This window comes from Serinus canaria, chromosome 14 (assembly GCF_022539315.1).
Source record: "Serinus canaria isolate serCan28SL12 chromosome 14, serCan2020, whole genome shotgun sequence".
Taxonomy (NCBI): Eukaryota; Metazoa; Chordata; class Aves; order Passeriformes; family Fringillidae; genus Serinus; species Serinus canaria.
Genome location: NC_066328.1, coordinates 10,354,830 through 10,373,057, shown reverse-complemented (window position 1 = coordinate 10,373,057; position 18,228 = coordinate 10,354,830). Strand labels below are relative to the sequence as shown.

The window sequence follows — 18,228 nt, the reverse complement described above, 5'->3', positions numbered from 1 at the left end:
TTTGTAGGTTTTTTTTTTGCAATCCTTCCAATTAGCATACAAGTGAATGACATTGTGAATATTAATATGATTTTCATTTCTTTCCAGGGACAATAGCCATGTGAACCAGCAGGGTTCCACTAATCTACACTGAAGATCTCAGAGTTGTTGGAGCTGGTTTAAAAAGCATGGGAACTTGTGGCTCATTATACTCTCATTATGATTCCACCCTTGAAGGTGAGGAGCACTGAACATTTGATTAGAGTGCTGTTATAAATAAAACAAATGTATCTGAAAAATCTGTGAATGGGTAAATCATGTTAAGGGAAAAAGCCAATAGTGAAAAAAGTCCTAGAGAGGGCATGGACAGAGACAGACTTATATTAGCCCAGAGATTTGCTCTTCTCAGCCAAATCCATTGCAATGCTCATCAGATTCCTTCCTGCAGTGGACCCTGGGCTCATGTTTGGATCACAGAGACATTTTTCTGCTTCTTTCTGAGGACAAAATGCAGAGCCATGGGAGCCTGCTGGAGGTCAGGGGTGCCTTAATCTCCTCCTGCATCTTTCCTGGGCTGCCTTGCTCTGAGGACCTGGCTTAGGCAGGCACAGCAGGCTGTCCCCAGGGCTGAGTGTCACACACAGAGCCACAGCACCTCCTGTGCCCTGCCCTGCCCTTGCCCAGCCCTGCCAGCCTCCACAAGCTACATGGCAGAGGATGAGGATGAGGATGAGGATGGTGAGCCAGAGGATGCTGCCCTTCTTCCCCTGCTGCCCTTGGTCTGGGTGTCCAAGCACCAGGCTGCAAAGGACAGCAGGGGCTGCAGAGGGGGTTTCATCTTCCAGGGCCTGGAGGGACACAGGAGAGCTGGAGAGGGACTTTCTCCAAGGGCACAGAGTGGATGACTTTCAAATTGTGGATTTAGATTGGACAAAAGGAAGAAATTCTTTATTGTAAGGGTGAGGAGGCCCTGGCACAGGTTGCCCAGAGGAGTTATGGATGGCCCATCTCTGGAAGTGTTCAAGGCCAGCCTGGATGGGCATTGAGCATCACTGAGTCTAGTAGAATGTTCCCTGCCTGTGGCAAAAGGGTTGGAACAAGGTGAGCTTTAAGGTCCCATCCAGTCCAAGTAATTCTCTGAGTCCATAATTTTGTGATTCACAGGTGTCCTGGAAGGACCCTCCAAAATTTTCATCTACAGGGCAAAATCTGTGAGAGGCATCTTTGAAATGTCCCATCACAGTCATGAGCCATTTGCAAACAGATATAAACACAAGGTGAGTAAGGACTGCATTTTCTCTCACCACAGTGTGTGTGCAGAGACAGACAGACAGCAAAATCTCATTTTTAATATTGATCAGGCAGAGGCTCAGAGTTTAAAGCCATAAAGATTTAACTGGTTTATCCACATGGGAAGGTCCTGCCTGGCCCATCTCCACTGCTGACACATTCTGCCACTGCTGAGCTCTGAAGAATCCCATTGCTGCAGAATGAAAGGCTTTTGGGACATTTTTAAATGGGCTGGGTCCCGTGTCCTTACACATCCTAATCTCACCAGGATCATCCTGAATACCTGTTTGGATCAATGCCCTTCAGGAATCTGAGGGAAGCAATCCCACTGTTTGCTCTGCTAAATTAAGCCCTGATCTATCTGAGTGCCTTTAAAGCACAATTCCCTTGGACTTCCTGCAGCTGTTACCTGCCACACTGCATTGTTTGGGATTCTCTCCCAGAAAGAAATGGGACATGGAGATGGAGCCAAGGAGGCTGCAGTGCTTGGAAGCACAGAGTGCTCCCAGCTTTGGCAGGCTCAGCAGCCTGCCCACCCATGTGGCAGCTGGAAAAAAGCTCAGTAGCTCCCACCTTTTGGCTAGTAGTGACCTGGGAGTGATGCTCCTGTTCTTGAGGACCTTCTTTGGCAATTTCCTTGGATAGATCAGGCTCAAAAGGTTGGTTTTATTTGTTTATGCTCTGAGGTCTGGTGACCTGATTCTCAGTTTCATCCAGTGAAGAATTCCTGGCCTCACATTTCTTTCATGAGGAGAAGGGGAAAGAAATGTTTCCACCAGTGGCTGTAATGATCTTTTCCTTGCTGTTTTGGCATCAGGAACTGTGTTCCATTCTGATCTAATTTGTGGCATTTCCTCCTCATATTTGTTGTTTCATATTATATATTGAAATATGATGTATCTGTAATATAGAAAATGTGTTCTGTATTTCTGAGCACATTTATACAAAGGCTAATTCTTATGCTGTAATTTGAAAAACATGAATCAAACCCAAAAATTAAAAGGAAAACATGCCTCAAACATACTTAAGGTAATGGCATACTTTCAGGAAAAACCAGAATGTATTCATTTTTATACCAAATGTACCCTGGAAGAAGATCTGGATATTAATATTCACTTATTTCAAAATTGGTGCTATATTGTAACTTGAACAGGAAGAGGCAATCAATCTTTACATGGTTACATAAATAAAGCAAACTACTTAATTTATTCTAAGTTACAAAGACCTGGACTCCTAACAGGAGCTGAGTGCATTTGTGAATTTATGTAACAAACATATCACTACCAACACCAAATTACATCTCAATCAATGTTAAAAGGCATCTGACATTTCCCTTTGATTTATGGATTAACCTTTACAGTTAATACAGTCTAGCCTTTATTGTTTTCATCAGTTTGTGCTTTGGTAGCAACCCCACAGTTCATTGCTGGGAATTGACTAAATTAATAGCTTTTCCCACCATGATCAGCCAGCTAATGAAAAAGGTCTATTTTGCACAGCTGGTGGATGCTAATATTTAAACAAACAAAACAAACCTTTATAAAGGACAAATGAGTCTTGGGTCCTGATTCTGCCAGTCAAGTTATCTATCTCAGGAAACCAAGGTGCACCTATTGACTGGGGTTAAACCTGGCTAAAATGTAATATATTAAACCCAAGGTAACATGAAAACAATCCCAAAGCAGGGGCCAAAGGAATACATTGTATTTCAGGATCAATTTGCAGGCAAAAAATAGAAAGTTTTCATTCCTCATTGTCTGAGATGTTCTCTCTTTGGCATGGAAAATATTGGGGAAAAATATACAGGTAGCTTAGCCAAGTTCTGCTCCCATTAGTACTGTTCAGATGCTGAGGGATTGTGTATTAGAATGACAAAGCATTAAGCAATTATCTGCATCACTTTGTGGAAATGATTCAAATACAAAAGAGTTTTCTTGAATAAAGAATAACACTGCCTTAAAATAACCCAGCTACCCCTCCAATTTACTGAGATTGAGGACTAATTATCTTAGCAAGAAAAACATTGTGCAACTTGATTTTAGTGATGACAAGTCAGTTTACTGGGGGCTGCTCTTTTCAAGCATCATCTTGCACATATTTGATCAACGTGAAATTGCCATTGACTTTGGCATTGCAAGGAAAAGGAGATCAGCACCTGGTGAAGGGCAGCACAGCCTGGCTTCACACCAGCCATGGAGAAAACAGGACAGGCTTGCCCAGCTTCTGCACACACTCATCTTCCATTTCATTGTCACCAGAGAGAGACCAGCACTAAGAGCTTTGAGAAAATTGACAGCTTTGCCTACATTTGTACAACTCTTCTGAATTTTTATTTTTTCTTAGACAGCTCAGAGTAGCAGTGAAATTTCCACTCTGTCCCATTTGGAGTAAGAAAAAAATCAGTAATAGAAGCCACTTTCACAGCATTTTGGCATGTCTGCTGCCTCACACTCTTAAATATTCATTTTTCTTAAGGTTCACAGAAGGTTTCCAAGCCTTAAAAGTCAGGGTTTGTTGGAGCTAAGCTTTTGCTTGAATTGCAAACATCTGGCAGCCCAAGGAGGCAGAAAGTGCTGCACTGCATCCCTGCTACAGCTCACAGTGGCCCCAGCAGATGCTGCCCTGCACCTTCAGCAGTGGTTGCAGGTGGAAAACCCCTGTAATTAGAAGGCAGATTTATCAGATTTATCTGTTTTTTCCACACTCACAGCTAAATTCTGCTGTGGCTTCATGCTACACACAAAGCCCCAGCGACTTCTGAAGGACAGAGGAGGGCAGAGCTCATTAACAAAAGGTTTTTTTCTCACAGGTCACAAAGTAGGGGGAAAAAAACCAACCCAGCAACCCAAACAACTTTCCCACTTGTGGTGAACTTTTCCTCTGGAAAGGTTGGCCTGTTGGGGAGCCACGATCCATGACAATCCACTTTTCCTCAGCACGGATCATTACTCCAGGATGGCACCAAGGCCACGTCTGCAGCACATGAAATGAGCCCAGCTTGGCCTGGGAAACTGCTCTGGAGGCAAAGCCAAAGCTCTCTGCTTGTACAGCCTCTGTGCTTGTGATAGTGCATTCTACATTCCTGTCTGGAACAGCACGGGGAACATCACAGGAGCCAAGCTGGGCTCTCCAGATTGTGCATCCCAGGAGCGTTCACTGTGGCAAAATTGTTTCAAGTTTCTGCATGGACTCCTGAGATTTGAACAAAAATCCTGGCATTGTGGAGATCCTGTGAAGAGAGTGGTTCAAAAACTCCCTGCCTTATCATTGCTGCCAGTGACAGGGAGTGCTCTTGAATACAGGTGTTGTCTGCTCATTTTTACTGCCAGTAGAAGGGGGTTTTGGGGTCGTTTTCTTGAAAGAATCAGCTGTAAAATGCTTCTACTTGCTGCAACAGCACAATTTTTGTTGGAGCAGGTGGCAGTAGGAGTTAATATGTGATAGAAAGTTCCTTTTGTTTAGCTGGGGACATGGGTTTGCTCTAGATGAGCCTAAAAACCAGCTAAAAGAAGATTATTTCTTAAAAGCAACATTTCCAAGCCTTGCAACCTGATCCCAGTTTTCTTTATACTTTTGTGCATTCCTTAAAGTCCTGCTCCTGGAGTCTCAGGGAATCAGAGTGCTGTTAGTTCCTACACATTTGGGCATCACTCAGCCCTGGGCAAAACTGGTCTGGGGCAATTGGTCAGTGGCAGGGAGGGCAAGATGCTCCAGGGGAGATTAAAGCAGAGACAGAAATGTGACAGCAAGTGGACAGAATGTGGAAGGTCCATAATGTCAGCGTGCTGATGCAGCAAGTTCCTAACAAAACTCTTTGCAAAGGTGGGCTCTGTCTGCTGCCTGGAGGAGACACACAGACATAAAATGATTTTTTTCTCAAGGCATTGCCCATGTTGGAGACAAAACAGACAGGATCTCTGAGCCCAGGAGGTTTTCTATTTCAGCAATCCCAGAGAAAAGGATGACATACAGAAGCAAACAGAAATGTTTTCTCGGCTGTAACTTAAAAAACAAAAAATAGAATTTCCTGCTATCTGAAGTAAGTGCATTATAATCAGAGTATGGCTAAATCTAATACAGGAGCCCGTGTGCCACCAGCAGCAGTACTGCTTTTGCAATTGCCTCCAGCTATTGCTACTAGTAGTGCTGATTGCAATTTCCTTGTAGCTTATGTCAATATTCCTGGGTCACAAGCGAGGAAACAGGAAGCCTGATAATCAATTTCAGTAGCTGTACAGTCATTTAGCTCAGGAGTTTGGTGGTTGGAAAAATTTAGACTTCAGCTCCAGTAATTGCAACCCTGAATTAAGACAGAGATATCAATTTCATATGTGCTGTGCACATGCCCAAGTGGCTGTAGAGCCAGGACACAAAAAACTGACTTGTTCTAGTAGGAAAATTCCTGACAGGGAAAAAAGTTCTGTTGGATTTTCAGCTCCAGTACTGTCTTCCCTCTCCCAATTCAGCTTATGTTGTTGTCATGGTATAAATGGTTCAAACTATGGCAGGCTTAGAAGTAAAGAAAAAAATTGATATCTATTCAGGTGTATTAATTTTCCTCCCTGTCTGTTGTTAAGTACCAGGCTACAGTTTTATGATGCTGCAGCAGAGAGGTGACATGATTATTCATTTTTATTTTGGAAAATATCCACTAAGGAAAAACTGAGGCTCCTCTCAAACAAAAATCTGTCAAAGAAGGAGTGTTTCAGGTGAGAGGGCTTTGTTGCAGAGCCTCCTCTGCCAGGGAGTGCTGCTGGAGCTGCTGGTGGTACCTGGTGTTTGTCCCAGCACTGGGGGTGGTCAGCTCCTTCACACCACCCCCAGCAGCCCTGTATTCCTTGTGCTGTCACCTGGTGGAAGGGACAGGGGAGAGAACAAGGTGCTGGCAGCTGAGATTGCACAGGAGCACCTCATGGGACTTGTCCCATCCATCCCCTGCTGGGGGATAATTTGGGTGAGACAAGGCTAAGAGAGGGTCCTGGAGACACAGGTCCCAGGGGGTACAGATGGTCCCAAGGGTCTTTATAAAACCAAACAGGATGCCTGTGGAAAATATGTGTTTCCCACCCCAAAACTGGAGTTCCCTTAAAGGCAAGTGGGACATTTCTAGAGAACAGCCTCACCTCAGCCGTGCCAGGGTCAGAGGACAGATAGTTTGAGATATTTTGACATCAGTGCTTCGTGTGGCTGAGTTGGAAGTCAGGCAGGTCCCCCTCATTCTGCTGCCCCTGGGGGCTCCTTGCCTCCCCCTGCAGCCAGCCTGGATTCCAGCTGTTCCCCAGCTGCCCCCAGCAGTGGAGGAAGCAGTGGGATCAGGACCTGCTCAGCCATCCCTCCTCTCCTGGCCTGACCCACCCTCCTGGCCCAGCTGGGAACAGGCTGCTGCTGTTTTGGGGCTACTTCTTCTCTGGGTGATGAGAAACCTGTGTGCTCTCCTCCCAGGACAAGCTTGTCTTGGTTTCATGCACTGGGAAGCAGAAAGAGCCAAGCTTCTTCTCAATTTCAGGATCAGAACCTGAAATGGATTAAAAGGTTGCTGCTTGAATTTTAAAATGTTGTTTTTCCTGACATGATTATGTGACCTACCTTTGTTTATTATAAAACTAATACCACAAGTTACAGTTCAATGAATTCACATTTTATTTGAAATTTTTGTCTGAAGTAGCCTAAAGCTCTTCAAGAAACAATTGCACAAAACCATATGAGAGCTGCTAATTTATAATCTGCAGCATCGCAGCACAACTGGCTTTTCATTTGGCTAAAAGGAAACAGTTACTTAGAACAACAAAGCAAACCATGTGTCCGTAGTTTATATTAAATACCCTTGGTATTTATTAGGGATACACAATGTATCATCTCCAAACTATTTATTTTCCTGTAATTTCAACAACAGCCACACAAAATGGAAAGTAATGCAGTGTCATGCCTTTGCCAAACTGTAGCAGATCTTGGGACAGTTTCCTGTTGGAAGAAAATTTGAGATCCTGGGTCTGGAGATTAGCTAGTGTGACTTGTTTACTTGAGTGTGCACACCAGCCCCAGAACAGAGATGCTCTCAAAGAGCATACAAACATCTTTGCACCAGGAATCTCACCCCAGATGCCAACATCTGGTTCTGCTGTGTTCAGCCCTTGGGCTTAGGGGAACTTATTCCCTATTTGGACACATTTCCCATCGGGTTCAGGAAGCATTTTGTCTGTCTGAAAGACAGAGCCAAAGAAACCTGTGGAAGCAAGCTGCTATTTTGTCTTGAGAAGACACCAAGTAACTGCTAGAAGGTATTTAATTTTCTCTGCAGTCCACATGGCCTTTAATCTGATTAATCTCTGGCCCTGGTAATAGAAGATGAAGTTTTGATCCCCTGAACCCAGTGGCAAAACTCTCCTTCATTTCATGAGAGCCAGGATTCCAGCCATGGAGCCAGTCCCAGATGCTCCAATGCAGAAAAATGTTATGGGCTGATTAGTGCTGAAGTGCCTCCCAGGGTTTGATAATTGCTCATACAGCTCTCAGCCTCGGAAAAGCTCGAGACAGATTAATCATGAAACACAGCTCATTGCACCTGTTATTTTCCACATCCACTTTTATGGGAAGTGCTGCTTCTTTTCTGCACTCTCACAGAGGCTGTGCTGGAAGGAGGGGATGGCAGCAGAGGATGCAGCCAGTACCAGCAGAGTGCAATGCCTCCAGCAAAGAGGGGAAGATGGGGAGCAGTTTTGTCAGAGGGTTAAATATCTGTGGCACAAATCCTCCAAAAGCATTTTCAGCTAGAGCAGACCTTGCTTGAGACAGATGGCTAATGGTCAGCAGAGCCCTTGGGCCCAAGAGGGAAGTTGGTTCTATCCTGATGCTTTTCCCTGCACAAGGAGAACATGACAGTGTTTCACCATCAGCAGCTGTGGAAAGTGCAGCTTTGGGGGGCATTGGATCCAGAGTGGGGCTGCTGGGGCCACTGCAGGGCTGACAAAAGGGTTTAATGGCTGTGGGACAGAGCAGAGTCCTTTACTGTGCAAATTGCAAGAAGCCTCGTTTGGTTTTGGTTTGTTTTTTATTTAGAACCACTGATATCAGCATGGAAACTGAACAAACTTTCAAGCCCATTAATTCTTTACCAAGTCTCAAACAAAGACCTAAGAGGGAGAGGCTTTTGTGCAGAACACTCAGTCTGTGGAGCTGGAGCACTGAGAGCTGCCCTGAGCTGCACCACGCAGGCTGACAAGGCAAAGAACATTTCTGTACCTTTTTTTCAACCTTCTCAGGGCAAGACAAGGTGATGTGTGCCCAATGTAAATGCTGATGATGGAGACCAGCAGCTCAGTTTTGCAGTGCAAAGATTTTTTTCTGAAATACTCTGTCAGAAGAACCACTCCCAAAAGATGAAAGGGAGCTCCTGTTGCTGGCATAGCAGGGTTCATTTGCTGCTGCAAAGGGCAGTGAACACACAGAGAAACACAACAAAAAGAACTTTGGTTTGGGCTTGCTGCAACTTCTAGTTTTCTTCTTCTGTCAGCGTTCTGCAAGTGCTATTTTCAGTTCCATAGTTATGGTGAGAAACATGGTGTATTTTTATTCCTAATTTAGCTTGTTTATCCTGAGAGATTCCAGGATCTTCATTTGAGAGATAAATTCAAACCTTCTTTTTTTCCTTTGCAGCCCACATTCCATAACAAAAACATTGCATGCCATACTTCATTACAGGGCTTGGAAGACCTTCATGACCATAAATTTAGGAACTTGTGGAACACAATGGACTTTAGGATGGAAACAAGCCAGTTGGCCTATCTGGTCAGGTCCATCCCTTCTGTTTGAATTAACAGCTGGATTTCACAGTGGGAGCAATCCGGCAGTTCTTTCTCAGGCAAAATTCTCACAGTTGGATTTGCCTCCAACCACTGTAGCAAGGGTGGGAGGGAGCACAACTTACTTTGTTATTTTATGTTTGCTCTCCGGGTAAAAAGGACTCCAGTGGAAGTTCCATAGGACTTGGACCTACCCTGTTCTTTAATTTAATGACCCCAAGTGCAAAAAGAAAGACATTCCCAGTGCAGCAGAGACAAGGTTCTTTGTGCAGAGCAGTGCAGATGGCACCCACGTTCTGGTGAAAGCAATTAGAAGCTCATGCTAAGGCAAAATAAAGAGGTTAGGGCCATTTGTTGCTCTGAGAATTCTGTCTAGGAGAGGAGGTGCTGGTAAAGTTTTGCAGACTGTGAGATGAGAGATGTTGGGTATAATATGCAAAGGTCGGATTCACATGGGCTGCTTCAGTTCCAGAGGTAATTACACCAAAGTTAACAGATTTGCAAGGATTTCATCCTCACAGAAGGGAGGAGAACATGGCCCAGAAGAGACAGAGAGGCCAGCTGGAACCAGCAGCACAGCATTTCCATGTCTTGACTTTGGGATCTGGAGGGCTGATCCCAGACAGGGATTTGTGTGCCACTGCCAGAGCTGAAGGGTCAGGTCCCTGTGTGCTCAGGGCTGTGTGGTGGAGGTTCCCTCTTTTTCCCTGAGCTTGAGTGCAGATGACTCGGGGTATGGTGCCCTCAATTCACAGCAGAGACTTGGCACACAACCCCAGGAGCCCTTGAGAGATCAGCTCTGTACTACTGGAAGATGTGTAGCAAAGTTTTCCCTGAGGCTCTTCCCTCCAAACCCCTTCCCTTCTCCCTATGTCCTCTCAGTTGCTAGAGAGTGGGAAAGACTCACAAGATCTGGACCTGAACAGGTCAGGGGTAGCCAACAGAGAAACCCTCTGTGGCCAGAAACCAGTGCAGAAATCAGGATTTGGTTTTGAGGGAGAAACCAACCTGCTGAGTGGCTGAGGAACACAGTGGCAGTTCAGGCCATGGCATGGAGCACAACAAAGGCATGGGGAGAGCCAGATCTCCAGGGTGGGTTGACCTTCAAATGCTCTTTGAGCACAGCTTCACTTCATAGGAGGAGTTAATAGGTCTCAACTAAGAGAGACTAATAAGGTCTTTCTGATTGGCAGAAAAATAGGGGGACTTGGCTTTACTGCCCAAGAAAAGGTTTGTTTTCAGCTATCCTGGTCTGCATTAATGCTCCCATAATGTGCAGGGGGTTCTGCTGAGGGAGAGGTCCCTGTAAGTGAGGTCAGCTCTGCCTTGGGTGATGTCTGGCCTCTCTTCACTGGGGGAGAAAAGATGCATCCTTGCATCCTTGCCCAAGTGCTTTGAACTTCATTCCGAGGCTGATGTTCATTTCACTGTGCAAAAACCACTTCTGTGACACCAGTGGCAAAAGCCTAAGAAATTAAATCAGGAGAAGTGAAATCTCTGCATAATAACCTGGCTTGGCTCCATCAAAATCCTTGTTTTGTCATGGGAAGCCTTCCTTTAGAAGGATAAACAAACAACCCCCCTCCAGGATCCCTCAGTGAGGCCAAGCCTTGCCTCTCCCCAGAAAGAAACCTTTCATCTGTCCTTTGCAGGGAAGGAAATGCCTCTCCTTGTTGCAGAGGTATTTATGATGCTGAAGGGAGAGCTCTAAAGGCTTGTTCCCCTCCCTGTGCCCCCAGCCCAGCAGCAGGAGCTGCTGTCCCACACCCTCCTGCTGCCTCACCCCAGCCTTGGCACAGGGTCAGCCCCTCAAACCCACAGCTCATTCTGGGGCTCTCTCTGCAGTCAGAAAGGTGCCATGAGGTGGGGGATTGAGGCAGCACCTTCTCCCAGCCTGCTGATGGCCTTGGAGGGTGCAGAGCCTTGCCCTGCCCTGCTCATCCCTGGCTTCAGCTCAGCTTTGAACCCCGGTGCCAAAGGGGACAACAGTCACCTGCTGGAACACAGGGCAAAGAGGGATGTTCCTGTGAGATTTCCTTATTTTCTTTATGCAAGTGGCTGGCAGGCTGTGATGGAGCTGAAGAAATAGCTCTGGATTCAGAGAAGAAGGAGACCCAGACTTTTTCCCCTCTTCCCTGAGAAAAAGTAATTTAGGTAAATTTATCCATGAGCAGCACACGGCAATAGCTCACAAGTTTGTTAATGGAAACCTGGTGATCCATAACACTTGTGTGGGAGATATTTGCTCGGGGGTAATACAATATTAATGTTAATATCAATGATCGATCAGAGGATTTGCAAGAAAGGCATAAAGTATTTAATTATAATTACATTGGGAATGGCTTTGTAATGGCTACGACATTTGAATAAGGTCACGTCTAGCCCTCACCCCTGTTATGTTGTTCTATATTAAATGCCATTCACTTGAACTGCTGGAAACCTTTCTGGAGTCGTCAGAATATAACATACTGGGTAAATTGAAATATGTCCCTTCATTTTGCGAAATATGATTGATATCCTTTGCAAAACAAATGTTAACACCTATTTGTACACAAATTTCTTTGATTATATGTTAGGGAAACTAAATTATGACAGTCTCTCCTAGCAGGCACTTTACTGTGAGCAAAGGACATGGCTATTTGTGAATATTAATTCATCTTGCAGAAAATGGCTTTGGATCTCTGCTGTAAATCCACTTGGGTGTATTTCTGCCTTTCCTAATGCATTAATTCTACATTGATTAGTAGCCATAAGGTGCTTCTCCACTGGTCTCAGCAGCCCACAATGTTCACCTTACCCAGGTGTTGCTGAGGAGGAAATTTTGCTGTCACTGAATTATCTCTTGTTAACAGCATCAACCAAGAACACATAGTAACAATCATATTTACATGTTTCACAGCAGAAAATATGTATTTCGAATATACTGTAGGTGTGTGCCATAGCTATCAGCCCAACAGCAGCATTGCCATGGTTAAAACAATCAGGAAAAAAAAGATCTGTGCGTCAAACAGGAATATTTATCTGTAGGCAGGGTCCCAGAGGTGCACAAGTACCACCCACCATGAGGGCATGCAAACACTGAAGCACTAAGTGAGGACATGCTCTTCCCACACCTATTTACCACTGAGCATAAACACTAAAAGAGCAAATTCTCGTCCCTCTTCAAATGAGAATCCATCTGTGCAGTCCCCCACAGAGGTTTTCTTCTTTTTCTAATATCAGTGAAAACAAGCAGATCAATCAGGCCCAAAGAATCAAATTTTGCTTTCAGATTTCCCCCCAGAATAACTGTTGATTCACAGAGAATTAAAAGCTCCCATCTGAAGGCAGAATTTGCCTCAAGAAATCATCCCTCCAAAGTTTGGAAGACATGCAGTGATGTAATTGACATGATTTCCCATTTTCTCTTTTCTGAAGAAGAAGCAAAGACTTTTGCATGCTGCAGAAATGCTTGAAGAGAACAAGTTTTATAGGTTTCCAAAAAATGGGCATTTATTACCAATCAGTGTGAAATACCACCACTGGTAAATTTTAAGTATATGGCAGGAGTTTCAGCATCATGACAACATACATCATGCATTTTTACAACATATAAGTGCAGTGATATTGCTCCCTTTCTCAATAACAATATATAAGAATATATAGTATAAATGTACAGTATATATTAGACACAATGTGAAATAACTTAGTGAAATGTCAAAGCTTCTGCATAAAAATTCAAGTCATGCCTGAGCATACCTCTATGCTGAATCTTATCTCATATACCTTCATTTACCTTTAGTTCCTGTTGCAAAGATAATTTTATCTCTGCATTTAATTGCTTAAAACCATCAGAATTCTTGTCTTTTTTTCCTTTTATCTAGCAGTAGGTGAAGATTGTAATAGCCAAGTGAAAGCCAGGATTTTGTGGAGCCTTTGCTAATGCTGTTTGTGTTCTGGGAAGCAAATCATTGTGAACAAGTTGTATAAAAGTAACTTCTTAAAAGCTCCTTACAGTTCACCATTGTCCATCAGGTTCTGCTCCAAAATATCCCACTGCATGTAAATGATAATGAAGTGGCTTTCTCAGAAATGGAGCTCATGAGCTAACACTGATATCTGGAAATTATAAATCTCACCAGTTTAGCTGAAATCATATCAAGCACCACTTTGGTAATTGCTTGCAAGGAGGATCAATAAAAATCTGTTTAATGGGAATATACAACTTGTCTCAGAGCAGGTAGGTGGAATTTTAGCTTTGCTTCACACTCAACAGAGATTTTTGCAGTGCCAGGTTTCCCTTCACTCTTGCTAAATGAAATATGGTTAAGGACTTTTCTGCAGCATCCCAGGAGGATTTCTGATAGTACAAGGGAAGAAGTGTTGGGGTTTTTTTTAACCAAGGCATTAAGAGACTCTTTGACTGTCACATTACCCATCAAAGTACCAGAGTTCAGCATCCTTGCAATTAGGTCTCTTGGAATTATTTGAATACAACTTCACTTCAACAATTTAAACAATTCTGCCCTGAATATAAACAAAAAATATACTTGAAATATTTACCAGCAACTACGTTTCCTCATGAACAATGAATTAAAGCTGCAAAACAGTTTGAAATAAGATGTTAAAAGAAAAAAATCAGGGAAGACAGGGCGATTTTCTATAATTCCTTTTAAGAAACAAATTTCCACCCCCTTGCCCCACTACATTCCCAGCCAGTGTAAGTCCACAGAACTACACTGTTTTAGATCAGCTTAAGTTCTGACCTATATACTCCAGTGGAGTTAATCCTAATTTCCACCACTGAAAGTGGGATCAAATTCACTTTGTCCTTAATAAAGCAGTGGATGATAAGCAAGTCTCTTCTCTGTTGAATTCTGCTTGAGAAAGGAAATTCTTTGTGGTGCTAAATGATGTCCAGGACAGTTTAGAAAACAAAGCTAGAATTTCATAAATTTCAGCGTGGTGAAAACCGATATTGGTAACAGCTATTTATGCTTTAATCTTAGCAAAGTTCCTTGGGTGCAGACAGGGCATCAGCTGGTGTGGTGGGTCTGTAACCCTTTCTGAGGGAGGAGAACGAGGAGGCAGGCGCTGATTTTCAGTGACAGGAGGCTGCAGAACACGCTGTGACTCAGACTTTGGTACCACGAATAAATAACATCACATTGTCCAGAACTGGAGATTAATATGTGGGGCCTCCAGGAGGTGATATTTATTATCTTGCATGTTGTACTGAGATCTCAGGACAGGCAAAGGGTCGGGGGCTGAAAGGATGTAATCGATGCTGAATTTGATTTCAGAATCCGATTTGGCTAAGGAGGAATTGCTCAGGCTCTGCCTGTTGCTCACGCTGTTTGGAGCAAACCCACAAGGCTCCAGAAGTTTTGGGCCCCCTTCAATTCTTTCATGTTTACTTTCAGAAGAGGAAACGTTGTTCAAAGCAGAGTCCACAGAAGAGGTGTTGGGGGAAGAAGGACTTTTCACTCTGCTCGGTCTCTGCTCCTTGTGCTCCCTTTTCACGTTCCTCCTCCTCCGTCTTCTCCTGTAATTCCCATTTTCAAAGAGATCCAGCATGGATTCACATCCTGCTGCAAAGCTCCAATAGTTTCCTTTCCCCTTCTCATTCCCTTCTGTTCTGGGAACCTGTATTTATTTAAAGGCAGTTCAGTGTTTGTATGTGTTACAGATGCTGCTGTTTAGCATCTGCATTCATTTACATTTAGGAATGGTGTAAACACACATGACAAGACTTTTAAGCCTATTCTCTGTCATTATTTGAGTAAGATGTAAGCCCCATCCTCTTCAATTTGTTATCTATTAGCATACATCAGACAAGGATATAGTCCTTATCCCTGTAATTGACAGCTCAGAGAGATTTTTAAGTGATTTGCAGCTCAGCTGTTTGTTTCCCTTCTTTCCTAGTGATGAGATTATTGCTGCCTATAATTTTTTAGCCATGCACACAGTGTGTATGTAAATACACAGTAACTGATCTTACCTTCACAAAACAACTGTTAAGCGATAAGTTATGTCGGATGGAGTTCTGCCAGGCTCTTTGATTTGATCTGTAGTAAGGAAATTTCTTCATTATAAAGTCATAAATGCCAGAGAGGGTGACTTTATTTGAAGGGCTTTGCTGGATGGCCATTGCAATTAAGGCAATGTAGCTGGAAAAAGGAAAACTTGCTGTTACACCATCGCCCTACTCACAGACTCAGTTTTTAGGACCACATGGGTACATGTGTGCCTATATCCAAAATTCCCCAGGTAGGTCTGTGCCCTGACTCAAGGTGTCCGAGGGAGAAGTCCTGACTGTGGTCACTGCCTGTCCTCCAGGAGCCCCAGGGGACACAGTGGGGTCACTGCCAGGCACTGCCAGTCCTCAGGGCTGCCTGCCCTGGCACTCAGTGCACAGGACAGGATCACACATCTCTCCAGCTCCCTCTGAAAAGTTTCCCTGAGCAGGAAGGCTGCAGTGAGGCAGAGCAGGCTCAGAGTCACTGTCACAGGAGACCAACCCTGCACATGGAAAGGACCTTGGGTGTCCCTGTGAACACCTACACTGCACCTCTTCCCACCACACCGGGGTTTTCTGCATCCAATTCACCCCTTGGCACACTGAAACATTTAATTCCCTCTCCCAGGGCTCCTGGAGGTTGGAGACTGTCTGAGATCTGGAAGCTCAAGGGCATGCCAGAGTTGCTGTGACCCCTCATGGGAGGAAACAAATCATGAACACTTCACACACAGAAAGGGGGGGAAACCTGCCCACTGCAGAGCCTGCAGCAGGGCCAGACCCATCACACACACCTGGCCCCCGTGACCCCACCAGCCCAGAGCTCAGAAACCTCACAGAGACAGAGGGGACTTGGAAAAACTTCATCTTACCTGTACGCTGGTCTGGTGAATTTTTTCTCTTCGTCAGAACTACAGGTAGGATAATCATCCCCATCGTAATTGAAGCAGTTATAGGGGTACTGCGTGTTGTCAAACATCGTCCTGCTCCTTGCTCAGCTCCTGTGGAGTGAGAGAGATGGAGTGATGTTTCTCAGAGCCTGGACTCCCTCCTCCCTTCTTCCCTCCCCTCTGTCTGTCTCATTCCCTCTCTCCCCCCTCCTCACACTCCCTCTCCTCCGTGCACACACACTCTCCGTGATGGGGTGGGGATTGTTTTTGCAATTCTCTCGTCCCAGCCAGCCCGCCTGTCCTGATATTATTTTTCGGGGGGTGTTGTTATCGCTGTCCTGGCAGTTTTCCCCGGCGGGGTGGCACGGGCAGGCTGCTGGGGCTGCCGGAGCCGGGGATCGGGGCGAGCCTGCGGAGCGGGCGCTGCGCGGTGCCGGTAGCCGCGCTCCGCTCGCTGGGTGGTCCCGGCTGGAGCGGGGCCAGCGCTGCCCCGCCACATCCACAACGTGACAAAGGCAAACAGCGTGATGTTAATAAATCATGCTTCAAGGTCTCCGCTTGGAAATTAAACTTTGAGAACGGAGTGCAGCTCCCCGCGGCCCCCGAGCGCTCCCCCTCTGGATTTTTCTCTCCCCGGCGGAGCAGGGTGGCTTTCTTAATTATTTATTTTTAGAAAACCGACGTACAATAAACAGACGTTCCAGGCGGTAATGCACGCTTGTCCTGATCTGCAATCTATAATGCAGCATAATAGACATAAATTATATTTCCATGACTAAAGGAAAATCTCTATGTTCAAAGAAAGTAGAACAGAGGGATATGAGGGACTACTGTCAAGCAGGAAAGTAAAAGGAAAATAGCTGTAGGCAGGAGAGCTGCCTGTGTGGGCTTTGATCTGAAGGATGAATTAGACTAATAGCCCTGTGTGTTGGCATCCAATACTGTAACAATTTAATAGTTTTTCAATGCTTTGGAGTGTTTTCCAACAAGTGATGTAAACCAAAGGCATCATGCACCATTTCAGGGCGGACTTAAAAGGTGTGTGCCACATGATAATTAAATTATTTGAAGACAGCTCTGTCCCAGGAATTAGCCCCAGGAGGAAATGGGTTTTGGAAAAGCGAAAGCAAATTGGTGTGCAGAGAGTTTCCCTGGATGAAAATTTAAAAGCAGAACCACTAGCAATGCAACTTTTGTTTTCTGTAGCATCTTTCATACAAAGTATGTCCCTGAACCCCTTTTGGAGTCAAAGGATACAATTAGGGGAAAATTCATCTGAGTGATAAAGAGCCCTTTAAAATGATGATTTAGTGGCTCCTAGAGTTCTGACAAAGATGGACTTTAGAAGGCTTTTTGTGTGGAATATAACAAGACATTGTAGCAGGGTATAGGGGGAAATGCATGGCATGAGAAAAACATATAGATAGGTATTTTCTTGGGAAAATAGAGCAGATAGCCAAAATAAAAATTATCTCCACTCTAAAATACATCAATAGGCATATGCATGAGGCATCCACTGCAGAGGAGGTGTTAATTCAAAGGGTCAGCTACTGCTGCCTAAGGCATTAGCAGGGCTTTAATACTGAGTAAGATAGAGGAGATTCAGTGGAGGAAAATGAAATATAAAGTGTCTGATCTTCATTCATACTCTGTCCAGCTGGACTAGAAGGTTTAAAGGAAGGAAGAAGCCAAATCACAAATATGGGAAGATTCTCCCTCCCTAAAACCCGTGATCCTTGACACAAGTAGATGTCCATTTTGATTTTTAGGAGTTGTTCTTCTCTTTGGAGGTGTTTTACCTCACTGAAATTCCAATAACTTAGACTAAAGACTAAAAAAGTTCTTGTTTCTGATTTACAACAATTTCAAAAAGCAGAACTGGGTTGGTTGACTATTTTTACCAATCTCTAAGCATCCTTTTTTCTGTTCTTTGTATTCCATTTATGAAAATTGGCTTGAGAAAAGTCAGACAACACACTTTGACCAAAATCCTCACATATTTACTGACAGAATTTAATAGGTGAAATTTTCTGTAATGGGAATTAGAGCAAATGACTGTAGTGTCATGTATGCAGCAATGTTAATTGTCTCTATTCCTGTATTTTCTTGCAGGGGTGAGTGTGACCCACTTGTCCATCTCTAGCACATCTGCAATGTGCATTACAGCTCATGGCCAGTGTATTCCTCACCCATTCCAGTGGGAAATACACTTGGATTGAACTTCTATCTCAGCAGTTGGTTTGTGAGGCTAAATTGAGCAAAAGCAGTCAGA

The 18,228-nt window shown here is 44.3% G+C and overlaps 1 protein-coding gene across 2 annotated transcripts; it reads right to left on the bottom strand.

The window, feature by feature from the left end:
- Nucleotides 1-12,585: 12,585 nt before the first annotated feature.
- FOXL3 (forkhead box L3) lies at nt 12,586-16,354 on the bottom strand. 2 transcript variants are annotated; one of them, XM_009092099.4, is made up of 4 exons: nt 16,196-16,354; nt 15,939-16,067; nt 15,049-15,217; nt 12,586-14,693 (listed from the first exon to the last, which is right to left on the bottom strand). In XM_009092099.4, the coding sequence occupies exons 2-4, from the start codon at nt 16,043-16,045 to the stop codon at nt 14,211-14,213; spliced, it is 759 nt and encodes a 252-aa protein (XP_009090347.1). In that variant the 5' UTR covers nt 16,046-16,067; nt 16,196-16,354; the 3' UTR covers nt 12,586-14,210. The 2 variants fall into 2 exon arrangements, with proteins under 2 accessions (XP_009090347.1, XP_030085339.1); XM_030229479.2 differs by having other exon boundaries at nt 15,049-15,115.
- Between the last annotated feature and the right edge of the window lie 1,874 nt (nt 16,355-18,228).